Source organism: Buceros rhinoceros, unplaced genomic scaffold (assembly GCF_000710305.1).
Source record: "Buceros rhinoceros silvestris isolate BGI_N320 unplaced genomic scaffold, ASM71030v1 scaffold3636, whole genome shotgun sequence".
In the NCBI taxonomy this organism is placed as follows: domain Eukaryota; kingdom Metazoa; phylum Chordata; class Aves; order Bucerotiformes; family Bucerotidae; genus Buceros; species Buceros rhinoceros.
In genome coordinates this window covers 20,574-35,552 of record NW_010417938.1, presented here as the reverse complement: position 1 = coordinate 35,552, position 14,979 = coordinate 20,574, and the positions used below count along the sequence as shown (strand labels likewise).

The following is a 14,979-nucleotide window of genomic DNA, read 5'->3' as shown; positions in this document are numbered from 1 at the left end:
TTATTAATTATGATAATAAAATAAAACACCTTGTGGATGTGTTTTATGTGGAAACACAGAGTCCTGACCGAGAGGTTTGAGACACAATTACTGTTACTCTTAATTCAGTCCACTGCACAGTTGAAGACTCTTGTATGCTGATGATATTAAGACTAAAATTTCCAAGTTGTGGGTTGAAACAGGTTAAGGAATAGTTAAAAGAGTTTTGTGACAGTTATGGACTGAGATTAACTTTAGTTTTATCACTATTCCAGAAACCTGTTCTTGAGAGACTTAAAAACTTTTTAAACAAATGTTTATCTGAAATGTAAATGAATCGTCCAAACGTGGTGTTTGTTACCTGCATGTGATCTTAAAGTTATTTCTGAAGCTCCGTGTTCCATTTAATTCCATTTTAGGGGGCATATTAGAGCTTACACCTTTAAAATGAACGGGGTTGTGGGTGATGGCTTCTGAAAGAGTGATGTTGGGAGTGGGAGTTTCTGTTTCAAGAAGTCAGCTACAACCAAGGGCATGGCCCGTAGGCCGTGGTCTGTAACAGTGTAAAGCAAGAAGACACAATGTGGTGGGTTTTCTGCTAGTGATGCCTTCTTCGTCTCCACACCATCGAAACAAATAACTGTTTTAATCTGGTTGCCTGTTTCATACAAGCACAGTCAGATGATCCCTGTCCATCATGCAGCCGACTGTATGCTCATCTGATGTTACGTGATTTTTCACCCTACCTGTCCAGCTGGAACCGTGGTTCCAGCAAAGGAAAGATTATCCAGCCTGTGCAGGCTCTCAGTCATCCGAGTTCCCAGAGAAAATTACGTGCCACCGCCCTCCTTAGGGGCAGAGGGTGGTAGGCACAGAACTTCAGAGGTTGTTGGAAGTTTCATTTCTGTGTCATCATGAAACACAGGTTTGTGTTACTAGGAAAAATCCTAGTGTTATTGCAGGGGAGTCAAAAAAAGCCAAACATTTTATAGTAGGCTCCAGTAGTAGTGAACTTTCAAGATTATGTATTTTAAGGGAAAAAAAAAAAAAGAAATGCAGTAAATTTTCATTGAAAGCTTTTTATGCAGCACTTAAACACTCAAGGCTGGGTGCCCTTCCTCCTCTTCAATTACACAGTTTGTGTAAATTATAAGCAGTTATAGTTTTCTAATTAAACTTATACGCATCATAAGGCAGATGCATTGTATTGTGAATAGCCTATAAAAAATGTTTTTGTTTAAACAATGGCATGGCATATAAAGCCATAGAGAAAGTTTATGAACAAAGCCACCTTCTGTATACCAGTGAACCGGACCATGATCTCACAGGCTGTGAGGTTGTTATTTTGCCGTATTATGGTGGCTGTGGTCCCATAGCACATGTTTTCTGTGACAAATGTTTCTATAAAGGTGTGAGTCCTCCCAAATCTGTCATAGCTGGAAGTGATGCAACTCCCAAATTAGGATTAAAAAAAAAAAAAAATGATTTTATTTTGTCTTTTTCCTCAAAAGGAAACTTCTGCTTTTTCATGCTTATATTTAAAAAAAAAAAATTTATGAAGAGTGAAGTTGCAAATTCAATGCATTTGTTTCTAAGGCGTGATAATTCTCACTTTAAAAGGAAAAAGTAGAGTTAATCAATAAAAATGAACCATATTGAAGGCAAACATGTCCTGTGCTGACAACACTAGTATCAATCCACATCTTAGTTGTTTTCTTTTTGGACAAGGCTGGATTAGTTTGTCACTCTTCCTCTCCTAACAAACCATCCTATTCCATGAGCTGCTTTTCCTACCAAAACAGTAGTTATCAGTACTTGTGACTGCTCGGACACTCCTCTGCTTCAGATATTCCTTGACATGTACAGGAAAAGGGTCCGATTCAAGCGGTGCACCAACAGCTAGGAAGAGTTACATATGGTAGGAGTAACCCACAACATCTCCCTGGGTGCTTGCCCAGCTTGGGGACAAGAGTTGACACCAGCTCGTTCTCCAGAGCCGAAGACACTGTAAGACAGAAAGTGGGCTTGGTGTAACCTGCCCCTGGGCATGTACCACCCTCTGTCTGTGCTCTCACTGTTGCATCCCGCTAAGCTGCTCAAACTCGCAGTTTCTCTCCATAGGTGTATTTTTCTGAGCCTTTTATATCAGGAACTTGCCAGCTCTGTTGGGGTGAAAAGTGTGTTGTGATTTTCTAGGCCAGCGCAGAAGACCTCTCTGAAGAGGACTTTCACAGATGGAAGAGAGGTGCAATTCACAGCTGAATTTCCCTGCGGCTGGCGATTTTGCTGCTCTTTAGACCTCATTATCTTTAAGATGCCTCAGTCCTAATATGGCCACATTTATTATTTGGAATATAAAGAAAAGAAATTAATCTCATGGCTATAAAACTTGGAAATAACAACCAGAATCTGAACTTGTACCCAGCATACCCCTTCTTGCTTTTATTTGACAGCTTAAAAGAAGCAAGTGCAAGTGGTAATCAATGCTCACTTTGTTTTGTTGATCATGTTGTACAATACATGGGCCTAAAAACATCTGAAATCTGTGAGCTGTCTTTGGCATTGTATTTCTCATTTTTCTTTTCCGTCTTTCCAATTTGCTAAGTTTGCTGGAAATTTCATATAAAGACATGAACAATTCATGCATGCAGAACATATTGACTTATGTTTTTCACTAACATTCATTGACCTTTTAGGTCAATAAATTTTGAAGTTGACTTAAGAAGTCAATAAGCCTTATTTTAATTTAGATTAAGTTTTAGTCTGATTCAGCACTTTGCCTCCCTTTTTATTAATAAAAAATAAAGCTTATAGCAATTTATTATTAAAATGTATGTCAACAAAGAACTGTTTCCTATAGGTCTAGAAGTCCCTGGCTGGATTATAATTTTTTGCGGTATTCCCAATGCACCGTTTGAAAGTGACATTCCAGCCTCCCAGTGCGTACTCTGTCCCTCTCAGCTGCTCCAGTGTCAACTGCAGAAAGTGATACAGATAATTAAACAAAACCATGTGAATTTCAGGAGCAAATGTTTTCCATCACGTTGGAATTTCACCTTACATGAGCAAATTTGACTTAAATTACATTTCCATCTGACACTATTAATTCCATCAAGGAAGCTTTGTGTAATATTAATTACAGATACCAATTATATTATTTCATCTTTCCTTTCCATTGGAGCTTCAATAAAAATTCATCAAGTGAAGGACATGATTATCATAATAATTTTTAAAATCCACCTAAACTCTTTTACCACATACGCACAAAAATGTTAATAGCCTTGGAATCATGCTTGTGAGAATGTACTTGTCAAAGTTTTGTGCACAATACATCCGTCAGTAAAAAGGAAGGGAGCGTTTCCTCCACCACTTTTTTTGGTTTACTGCCACGAGTGCTTTCCTTCAATAAGTAATTTGGCAGACAGGTTCTTACAGAAATCAGTGCAGTGGTATTAACTTAAATTTTCTGTGCTTTTTCAGTCTGTTTAGTTCTTTCAAATGTCCTTACTGCCGGTGAAAAGCCACTCTGCAGTCACGTTAAGGAGCCGTATTTTGACCTTATGGAGTTCTGACCATGCAGTATGGCCAGCTATCACAATGTCACCTTAATTGCAATTCGTATAATTGACAAAAATAGCCTTACTGTTTTTCAGTAGAAAAAAAATGATAAATAAAAGATAAATTATCAAATGATATTTTAATTTTCATCTATAATTGGAAAAAATCCCGGTTAACTCTGAGGAAATGCGTCACTCTAAGCTGACAGCTGGCAGAATCTAATATTAAGACTGGAGCTTCCACAACCCATAAATCCATGTATCATTTACCACCTTTGGAGTACTAATGTGATAATGTAATAACGGAAAACACTATAAATTATAAGGAAAGTATCTGAGGAAAGATCTGCAGTGTGTGTAGAGACAACATTCTGCACTGGAAGTCAGTGCTAATGCTTGATTTTAGCGTTGGTGCTCTGGATCTGGGATACGCCGTGGTGGTTAAGGCTGCAGAGACAGCATTCTTCATTTTGTGTTAAATCCAGCATACGGTTGTCTGCATTTAACTAGTACAGCTAATTCCCGTTCCTGTTCGTGTAACCCTAAGTATTTTTTTTTAGGGATTTGGAAGTAAAGGACAGAAAAATGGTGGTGTGCATCTAACAGCTGTGTAAGCATTTTTACCTCCCCGTTCATCGCTGCCTACAGTTGTGAGGAAAATCACCAATATATTTGCCAAGTATTACTGTGCACAGGCCATGAAAGCGCTGTCGTGTCACTTGTCTATTTGTGGAAATACCCGGGTGTACTTTGGGAGTATCTGCCCCTTGGCTTTGACCTGCCCCTCCATCGCTTCGCATTGGCATTGCTTTGTATTGTGTTTGTGCGGTGTATTGGCATGTGGTTGGTTTCACCACTGAGTGATTTCCATTTACAACTTCCAGCTGGGATGGGAGTGTGTAGGATTGGCCTGCTATTCTTTGTTTGATATGGTTCCTTCTCACTATCTGTTCAAAAGTGCATGATAACTAGAGTTAAGAAACAACCTCCAAAGAGAATCTTTAGGAGAAATGTTACAGATTTTCTTCTTTCTTCTAGGCATCGATTTTAAAGTAAAGCCAGTAACGGTTAATGATACAAGAGTGAAACTTCAAATATGGTAAGTTTTATTTATATCACAAATGAGAGCTAACTAAGTTTCATTACAGCATGAAAAATCTCATCTGCTTTTCATTGCGTGCCTTTCTAAAGTGCAGGTGTTCCTACTAGGTCATTTTAAAATTTGAATTTGGCCTAGGGGAGCGTATTTTTTTTCAGCAACTAATGTAAGTTAAAAGGAGGGTTGTCATTAGGTTGCTTTAGCAATAAAAGTTGCAGCATACAAACAATGCAGATCTACAATCCATATTAAGTATATTTAATTTTATATAATTAAGTATATTTAGTTAATCTCACCAAGAGAAAGCTAGTAAGATGAATTTTGGGAACCTAGAGTCTAGTTTTTTTGTTTGAAGTTTTTCTAAAGGCTGTTTAGGGCTACTGAGAGCCATCTCTCCAGGCATCCAGTGCTGAAGGTTATCTGTATTTACCAGTATTTAACTTCCAAGTAGCAACTCCGTACATGAATTATCTGACCAGTATTAGATCTGCAGTTACTCCATCTCAGGTTTCAATATAAAAGTCTCAGAGGCTTACAGCTTTCTTAAGGCATAATTGTGTGTAGGAATCTCTGCATTCCTGTGTTTTAAGGCTTTCCCCCCAAACCTACCTTCGCTCTAAACCAGCTTACTGTCTGTGTCACAGTTCACAAAGGGCTTCTCAGAATACGGAATGTCATCTGACTCCTGCAGTGCTTGTACTGCAGTTTTTTTTATCACCCGCTTTGTACTGATCTTTATGGTTATGTACCTAAAGAAGCAGTGGTGGGCTTGAAATTATACTCAGGCTTCAGCTGCTGCTGCTTCAGCTTCCCTAGTAGGGCTGTATTATTCAGAATAAATTTTCAGCAGAATAAATTTACTGCTGTATCTGGCACCCAGATGATACTCTCATCCTTACCTTTTCTTGTTCCTTTCACGTTAGGGTACCCCATCCAAAATATGGTCTGTACTCCTTAAAACAATGTGATTTTTCTTGAGGGATTTGCAGTTTGATCATCTTGTGTGTGTGTGTGTGTATGTGATTTCCTACAATTTCTTTCAGGGATACTGCTGGCCAGGAACGATTCCATACACTTAGCACTAGCTATTTTCGTGGCGCACAAGGCTTCGTTCTTGTATACGACATCACAAATCTGGACAGTTTTCGAAGTATAACAAACTGGATGAAAGACATACATGAGGTAAATATATCTAACAGTGGTTGATCTCCTAATGAAGGTAGTTGATGAGTTATTGCAGTCAATGTTTTAGATGACTGCATGAGATGTATTCTTGTGCCTTGAGCTGTGTGTTTTGAAGCAGAATTTCTTACATTTACCTCAGCACACAGTATGGCAGTAGGATTGCTGTTACCTGAAACTGGAATACAGTCCAGATTATCCAGGACAAATGCATGGTGATGCAGGAGTTTTTTCTGAAGCACTTTTAAAGCCAATCCATTTTTGCACGTGCTGAATTATGGTGTTTTGTCACTGGCATGGCCACACACAAGCCAATCTCCACAAGATCATCCCAGGATTTTAATTGACTTCCATGTCAAAATCCCATATCACAGCCAGTGATTTCTCTTTCCTAATTTCATTACTTTAGTATAGTTACCTCATCCCAAGAATCAAAAGAAACAAATCAAATTAAACATCCTCTGTGTCCTTGCTGGATAATCCCTTTGAGAGGATGGTTTCAAGAGGGAGGAACTGGGGGAGGAAGAGGAGAATCCCTTTTTAGTGGCAGTGAGCTGTCAGTCAGCTCAGCTGCTTGTGCCACTGCAGCCGGAAATGCGTGCTTTCATGTGACACGGGAAGTGATTCAACAGCACATGGCTGCCAGACAGGGAGTGTGTTCCACCTCCCTTCCTGCTCCCGCGTGCTGGCTCCTACTGTGCTGCTTCTGGAGCTTGCTAGAGCTCTCTGGGGTTCACTCAGGCTTTCTAACGTGATAGAAAACTAACCCAGCAAAACCTGTTGGATGCTTTTCTGCTGCATCGGTGAGTCTCAAGAGTCTGTGGAAAGGTCTGACAGTTATCGGACTTGGCACAAGGTAAACAGGTAGGAGCAGGAAGGCCAGAGAAGAACGTGTGGAAAAAATATGAGGGAGGAACCAGGGAGAAGGGAGTGGGCAAGCCCTTAGGCGTCAGATCATTCAGCTGCCCGTAACCATGTACCCTGAGTCTTTTTCGCTAGGTCTCTCTTCATGTGTTCTCTGTTAGGCAGAGGCAGGTCACTTTTAGAATAGAATAGTTCAGTTGGAAGGGACCTACAACAATCATCTAGTCCAACTGCCTGACCACTTCAGTGCTGTCCAAAAGTTAAAGCATGTTACTAAGGGCATTGTCCAAACGTCTCTTAGACACTGACAGACTTGGGTCATTGACCACCTCTCGAGGAAGCCTGTTCCAGTATTTGACCACCTTCTCGTTAAGAAATGCTTCCTTATGTCCAGTCTGAACCTCCCTTGACCAGCTTTGAACCATTCCCACAGGTCACTGGATTCAGGGAGAAGAACTCAGCACCTCCCTCTCCACTTCCTCTCCTCAGGAAGCCGTAACGAGCAGTGAGATTGCCCTAAGCAGCAGCATAGGAGTTTGTACTTACATGTTTGTGTAAGTTAGTATGCTTGTGTAAGAATCCAAGCAAGGTAGTTCTCTGTGTTGATTACAACCAAGTATTTGTATATTCTATACTGTATATTGTCTGTATATATCCATTTATATATATATATACACACATCTATCTATCGGTGTGTAAAAATTCATATCTAAAATACTGATCTGTCTTCACACTGCCCCCAAAGGGGTCATGTTGTCCTGTCATCTTTAGTTAAATGACAGGTTGGTTGATTCAGTGGGCTGCAATGCACAACCACAAACACAAAGCATCAGAACCGCAGGGCGAGAGTGGAGGGAAGGATGGGACAAGCTCTTGTAGCCCCCGCGCAGGCTTAGACCTGCTTAAGTCAGTCAGGAAATCACATATGTACGAGCCTGCTTTCTCTTCATGACCCTGAAAAGCTTTTGTGTAAGGCGTACCCATATTTAGACTGTTTAACCTTTACCCCTGAAGGTACTTTGTTAGTTTAAAATTTAAAAAATGGGAAAATACTCAATTTAAAGCAATTTCTGGGAATGTAAATTGCATGATTGATTGTCCCATTCTCAAAACTAGCAATTAGTGAGTGTTGTAATAGAGCTAGATAATAATAAAAAATTTAATTTAGTCCTAGTGGGATATCAGTTTCTGAAATGTCTTGGTGAAAATATATGGGGCCATTCATTGCAAAAGAAGTGTTTTTAAGCAATAACTGTTAAAACACAGGGCATTTCATGAAAATTAATTACTTACTGGAGGTTAGTGACATTCCCTCTATTTGCTTTGGTCCATGAGTGCAAACCAGTAATTAATTCCCTACAAATGCCCAGTATCAAAGTGGCTGTTGCAACGACACCCTTTAAAATATGCAAGCGTAAAAAAATTAAATAAAATTTTAAAAGAGAAACAGATACAGGTCTCATTAAACACCAGACTAATAGGTAAACCTGAACCAATCAAACAGGATGTGTTGAGTCAATTCCGTTATTACATTATGGTCTCAGTTTTTAATTCTTTGTACAGGAAGATTTATAACAGAAAGTTTTTTAAAATCTGTTCAGTGTGCTAAGCCATTTTTATGGCAGTTGAAAATAAGAATCTAAGCAATTTAGCATTCCTAAAAACTCCATTGATTTTATAAAAACTAGCCAGTCAGTGCTATTACAGTCAGATTACCAGTAATGTGCTCATTGTATTTCAATTATTTTATGTGTGGAATACAGCCATTTCCCTATTAAAAATGAATTATTGTTCAAGGAAGTTCAAGACATACATATGCTGCCATATCTGTATTGTTGCAATATTTGTATGCAGAACTAGACAAGACTAAGTAACATAAAACTGTACTTTAAAAAGCTTACTAGAAAAATATGCTGGCACATTCATATCTTAGGACATTATTGGCAAATCCAGTACAGGTATATTGGACTTGTTATGCACATTTTAATTACAGGAAAACTACTGTAGGACCTGAAACCATTCTTTATTTGCAGGATTGTGGGTGATGTCCAATTTGTTAAGGTGTTCCTCCCGCCTGCTGACAGGGCTTTTAGCTATTGTGGCCAGCCGTTCTGAAAGGCTGATTCTGTTCAGCCTTTAAAAATTAAACACAAGCAACCGTGTACCAAATCCATTTGCAGAAAACAGTTCTTTACAAGTGTTTTGAACAAGATTCCAGCTAAAATATTGGCAAGAAGTTTCTCACAATGGAGTGGTGAAATGCTCAAACAGGTGCCCATAGAGGATCTGGAGATACTTAAAACTCGACTGATCAGGGCCTTGAGCAACCTGACCTGACTTTGAAGTTGGCCCATCTTTGAGCTGGGGCATAGACCAGATGACTTCCAGAAGTCCTTGCTGACCTAAGTCACTCCATGATTCACATGTGGAATCTGGGTTTCTAGAAACTTGACCTAGATGGTAGGTCCCAGTTTCCTATACACTGGACTGGTTTTCATTGTTTTCATGGTTTTCATTTGGTTCATGGTTTTCATTCATTTCGCCTCCTGGTGTAGCTGTGAAGGTGGCATTACCAGATCCCAACAATTATCTCCATGCTGGAAATTTTCTGCTAGCACAGAATCTTCTGCAGGACGGAGATAAATTCATTTTCTTGTGCAGTAGCAAGTCTTGGTGACATATTTTAGTGTTCTTGAAATACATTAGCTTTCTGGTTTTATTACCTAAAGACGTGGCCCCTCAACCAGGGTGTGAAGTGCTTGGGTCTGTTGGGTTACTGCTGTCTTTGCATAGTGCTCTTTCCCAATTCTGTTCTTCTGATGCATCTGAGAGTTGAGATACTCAACTGTCTTCCAGTGTTTCTGCATTACTTAAAAGCAGCATGACAAACTGCTGTACAATTGTGAATTAGTTTGACTTCAAACTCTTCTGGGTTTTTCTTCCTCAGATAGAAAAGCTTGATGCTGAATGGATCGAATTGTTCTAATTCATAGATGAGTTTGTTGTTATGGCTCTGATTAGAACTGAAAATTCTTGTTCTTGTCACATTACTAAATTGGTTTATCTCTAAGCCTAGATAGGTTTCAGGGTAAATTGGTTTATATCTAGTCGTGTCTAAGCTGGCTAATAGACAAACAAATTCTATCATTCATTTATTTGCACTGAAGTCCTGGAAACCAGGCATTTGTAACTGAAGTCGTAAGGTGGCACTTAGAAAAACACATGGGAAGAGACTTGTTTGGGAGTCATAGTATGAACACTGCCCCTGTGATGCTGTCAAAGAGACTGGGAGGACAGTGCACTTCTAACAAATGGCTCTTCACTAAGGGTATGTTTCTAGTGCCATTGTCTGGAGAGCAGGAGGAAGAAACTTGCCAGCTTTACAGGCTTCCCCAGCTCTGCCTTCACCTTTCAGATCTGAAAAATTATATTAATGCTACGGTTCTTTCCAAAATACAAACTAATTAAGCATTACCATAGTGTATTTCTCAGATCTGGGTTCTCGATTTCACTGATTCGACCTGCAAACAAACTTCTGTTCCCTTCTCAAACTGTAATCAATGAGTATCAAAATCACACAGCCCTGCCCAGCTGCTCCCTGGAAACACGGCTCAGGGACAGGGTGGTGACTCTGTAAGGTCTGTCACTGCACAGGTAGCTTTGTACAGCCAGGAGTCTGGATGAGCTTTGGGTAAGTGCGGTCAGTTTGGTGCAGGGGAGGTTGAGGCCAGCCATTCACAGTAGGGTCTGGGCTCACCACTTCAGAAGTGAAGGGATCGTTTCTTCCAATAACCTGTTAGTACAATTGTGATGTAGTTCTCTTTCAGGAAAGGTGTCTGTGATGCTGTTAGTACTCACACGAATTCACAGCCCTTCTGTGAAATAGCTTCCCTGCAAAATGAGCACAACTGCAGAAAAAAAAGACCTTTCATTTGAAAAAATGAAAACCAAATTACGTGTAAAAGGGATGAGCAAGATATTTTCCCCTTGGCATAGCTGATTTCTGTTAGTACCACATAGGCAGGCAGTGAGCTGGGTATTTACTGCTTGGCTGCATGGTCTGGGTGAAAGTTGAGCAGTACAGTGATTAGTGAAGGGTGTGGGTGGGTGGCTCCCATCACAGCAGGCTGCTAAAGCGCACCATGGGGTGAGAGTCCAGTGTGCCTAGTCCAGTCCTGGCACCGCTGCGTTTGAGGCTCTGGTACTGCTCCCTCCTGTGGCCACCAGTCACAGCTGCCAGGTAATCCAGGGGAAAAACCCTTTCGCCAAAACCTGGTAATTCCAATCTCTACCAAACACTTCAAAAATCTTGGTCAGTCTCAACCTCTCAGCTCCAGTTTTTGGAGAGAAATATAGTGCTGATATTTCCTTTTGCACTGTTTAGAAAGAAATTGGCTAGATTTTCTCCAAATTATTCTTGGTTTATGTTTCAGTAAAATATGAACTTTGAAGTGTTAAAACCAGAAGAAAAACTGTAGAGAGCGAACCAAAAATCTGGATGTATTTTTAAGGTACCAAAACACAACACTTTTTTGTACTTCTCAAAAAAAAAAAAAAGTTTCTTGATGAAATGGATGAAATTGATGAAATTTTCAATAGTATTTTTCCATGACATGGGAAAAAAAATGTTTTGTGACTCTATTGGCTTAGTGCTGACTTGCATAATAGCATCTTAACAACTGTAAAATAACTATCCTCTTCTCAGCTATAGATTTGGCCTTTGGAAAACTTATTCCTGAGCTATAAATAAAAGAGGATGAAAATACACAGTGAGCTTTTGGAAGCCCTGAAGAGCCATATTTTTGGTCAATTCAAATCAGTGTTCCTCTGCCGTTTTTATGCCAACTGAACAGATGGTCAAAATCCTGCCTAGTCATATTGACTTAATTTTTTTTTTTTTTAAGACTTCATCTGTATAATCAGGTTTCAAAATTTTAAGTGGATGTCATCTAGTGTGTGTTCTTTAGTTTTCTAGAAGCAAGAAGCTGCAAGATACCATCTTTAAAAAACAGGAGTACTCGCAGTGCCTTGCTGGAGGATCCAGTCAAAGTAAAAATACATTATTACATTAATTATATTAATGTAGAAATAATAGTTATTTGCTGAAATAAATACTTACCGGCTTGGTGTCTCTAACCTCCTTTTAAATTCTGTACCATTTGAAGCTGTTTAGGAAGAACTCCTCTACTGCAAAAATTGGTGCTGTCTGTACAGAAACATCTACAGAGGGATTTCGTGGTTGTGTATAGAAAGTGTGCTAGTATTGCCCTTTGAACTTTTCATTCAGAGTAAAGTCAGATGTCACTTGTAAAACCTTTGGCCGCTTATAGACTTAAAAAGTTGGTTATGTGATGGGATTAAATTGTCTGTTTACCCTGTTTTAGGGACTGCTGTGTGTAATTTTATGTAGGAGAACCATTGACCTTAACGAGTAAAGCTTCAGTGCATTCTGAAACAGCCAACATTTTGGTCTATTAATCCAGGTTGGATTGATTCATTGTTTTAGGCCTGTACTTTGTACTCTTATGATGAGCTTACTCATTTTAATACTACATTATCTTGAACATCGGCTCTGGGTATGAAATGAGATTAGCTGACTCTAAAATGAGAGTGGATTTAAAAAAATGAAATAGTGTTCCTTAATAATAAATTGTGCCTACTGCTGTACTCTTCAAATGAGGCAACTTAGTTGCAGAAGTGCAAATAGACTAAAAAGAATGATTCTCTCATCCTTTAACGAATACAGGTTTTCCTTTACGTTTCTCTGAAGGGAGATACCTGTGGCCATGTGTGAGCTCTGGGGGAAGATAATTGTCTGTGCCTCGTTTTGTCTTATGGCAAAGTTATAAAACATGAAGACTTTGACAGAGATCAGAGATTTCTTCCATGTCCTTGTGGAGAGATCGGCAGCCTCAGACAAGGTTTTTTTTATCATCAGGGAAGCTGTCTGAGCATGGACTTTCAGAATATAAGCCATGGGATCAGACCACGTTATTTGTAATTGTCTCTAGATTGAGACCCTCAGGTTCCTCCAGTTAAGCATCAAAAGTGGTATTAAATATTATGATTTTCACAACAAATGTCAGTTTTCAAATTCCACATGCTGTTGCAGAACTGTTCGGTTTCCTTGTCATCATTCCAGTCATGTATAGTTAAAATGGCTTATCTTAAAATAACACTGATGTAAAGCACCCTGTGCATTTCACAGTCATCGTGTACATAACTGGATGGAGTGGAGTGAAGGATGGAGACAAGGTCAAAAAGCTAGATTTTTCTTCCTTTTGAAATCAATGAGGTTTTAAAATTTTGATTCATTAAAAATCTATTGCCTTCTTCCAGGTGTCTTGGAATAATCAAACTTTTATGTTGAGTTTGAACACTTTGAATGTAATTTTACTGTCTGCGTGCAAGAGTAAAGCTCAGAGAGGTGCTCTTTCAGGTGCAGCAAATTCCTTCCTTTTTACTTGTGAGTGCTGTCTAATATGCTAATCCATGAACCCATTACTTTAGGGAGGGCAGTGCCTGTGAATTTGGGGCATTTCCAGTCACTTTTAAAGCCTCAAAATGGAGCATTCATCAGGAGACGGTGCCCCTGCACCATATACTTTATATCTTATGAAGGGGGTTGCAAATTATGCCCTGCACTTGTAAGCGGCTTTCTTCTGCTCTTTGCAGTCTTGCTGGTTTCCTCTGAATCCCAGTAACTGACGGAAAATACTTCCACAGGAGAAAAGGTCAGGACAGTATTGAGCCTTTACTTTCAAGGAATTGTGCTGAAGGCTAGTGTGAGCTGAAGGGCTTTTGTTGTTTGCTTTTTCTCATACTTGACACTTACTAATGCTGGTTCTCTTTTAGAAAGCAGGTGATGAAGTGGACATAATACTGTTGGGGAACAAGTGTGATAAGGAGTCAGAACGTGTGGTTTCAAAACAGAAAGGAGAAAAGGTATCACTGGTACTTTCTTTACACTTTCTTCTGAGTATCTTCATATGTGACTGCAAGCTGTTACACTGAGAATGATAAAAAGCTCCTTAATTCAAAAATTCTATTAGGAATTGCTCCAGAAGAACAAGTAGGAAGTTCTGGAGTGTTGGGGGTTTTTTGTAAAATTGAGTGGAAATACATAAAGTAACTCCTAGCTGATCTCTTCAGAATACTGATTTTCACTTTAAAGGTTAAAATGTACTTTGAAAGTTTTGGGTGTTACAATAGAAATCTTATGTTTTGAATTAAAACTAAAAATATTTTAGAGTCTCCATTTTCAACGTGCTGTTTTAATGTGGAATATTAAAATGTAATGCATAATACATTCAGCATAATTTTTCTGATTCCATCCATCAGTGATTTTTATTTTTTTTTTTCTGCAGCTCAGCTATAAGGAACTATTCTGGCAGCCTATGCACAGTAATCTGCACTGTCTGTAATTCTGGATAGATAAATTTAGGGACCCTGCAGCTCCCCCAGATCTAACTGTGTACGTGTCGTACAGCTGAGATACAGTATAGTTTATACCTGCTGACCAGATGTAGGGGAAGAACTGGCGCGAAGCACGGAGTGCTTTTATAGAGGTGGTGGCAAATGGCTGTCACTGAGAACCAGCAAGGAAATCCAGGAGCCGTGCTCTGGCAGAAGAAATTGTGATAATGACTAAATGTCGCAGGAAAGCGGGTCCTGCATACCTGTAATTTTGTGGCTGCAAACTGTGCATCTGTTGTCTGGAACTTGGAATGAGCCTTTTTGTTATGCTTTCAGGCATGGTGAGTCAGGCAGGATGTTGTGTGTTTAAAAAAAAAAACAACAAACCCATAATTTCTCGCCAATTCTATAATCCCAAATTAGGGAACTTTAAAAAATAGCATCACCTTTTCAACAGCATTACGAACAGAAACTCTTGAAAGTTCATTGTTCATAAGCAAGACACTTTCCATGTTAATGTACTATATCTGTGTACAAGGAATCAGGTTGCTGAAAAATACATGTGTACCCTCACTCCACGCACTGGCAGAAATCTGAAGAGTCACTGGATGTGTGTGCACAAGAGGGCAGTAGCAGGATTTTGCATAGGGTATGAACCGTGACATTTTCTGACTTCTGTGTTCTTAGCCACGCAGTCAAAATTTCTCTTAGTGTAGTGTTTTTTTCAGAATCAAATCATCAACTCCTCACCAATGAGTTTCTAGATTTCTTCCGTGTTTAAAGGCAAGGCAACTCCTCAGTTACAATATTTCTTCTTTTAACGTGATTTACAAATGCTATAGAATCTGACTGAACCAGCTGAGAAAGATTCCATTAGCAGGG

The 14,979-nt window shown here is 39.3% G+C and overlaps 1 protein-coding gene across 1 annotated transcript in view; it reads left to right on the top strand.

Annotated features, from left to right (window-relative positions):
* Positions 1–4,574: 4,574 nt before the first annotated feature.
* LOC104495373 (ras-related protein Rab-10-like) overlaps positions 4,575–14,979 on the top strand; it is a gene marked incomplete at its 5' end in the record, with an annotated part of 23,176 nt that continues 12,771 nt past the window's right edge. The window contains 3 exons of the mRNA XM_010138335.1: positions 4,575–4,635; positions 5,679–5,817; positions 13,537–13,626. Of these exons, the coding sequence (XP_010136637.1) occupies positions 4,575–4,635; positions 5,679–5,817; positions 13,537–13,626 (290 nt within the window). The remainder of the gene's footprint in view (positions 4,636–5,678; positions 5,818–13,536; positions 13,627–14,979) is intronic.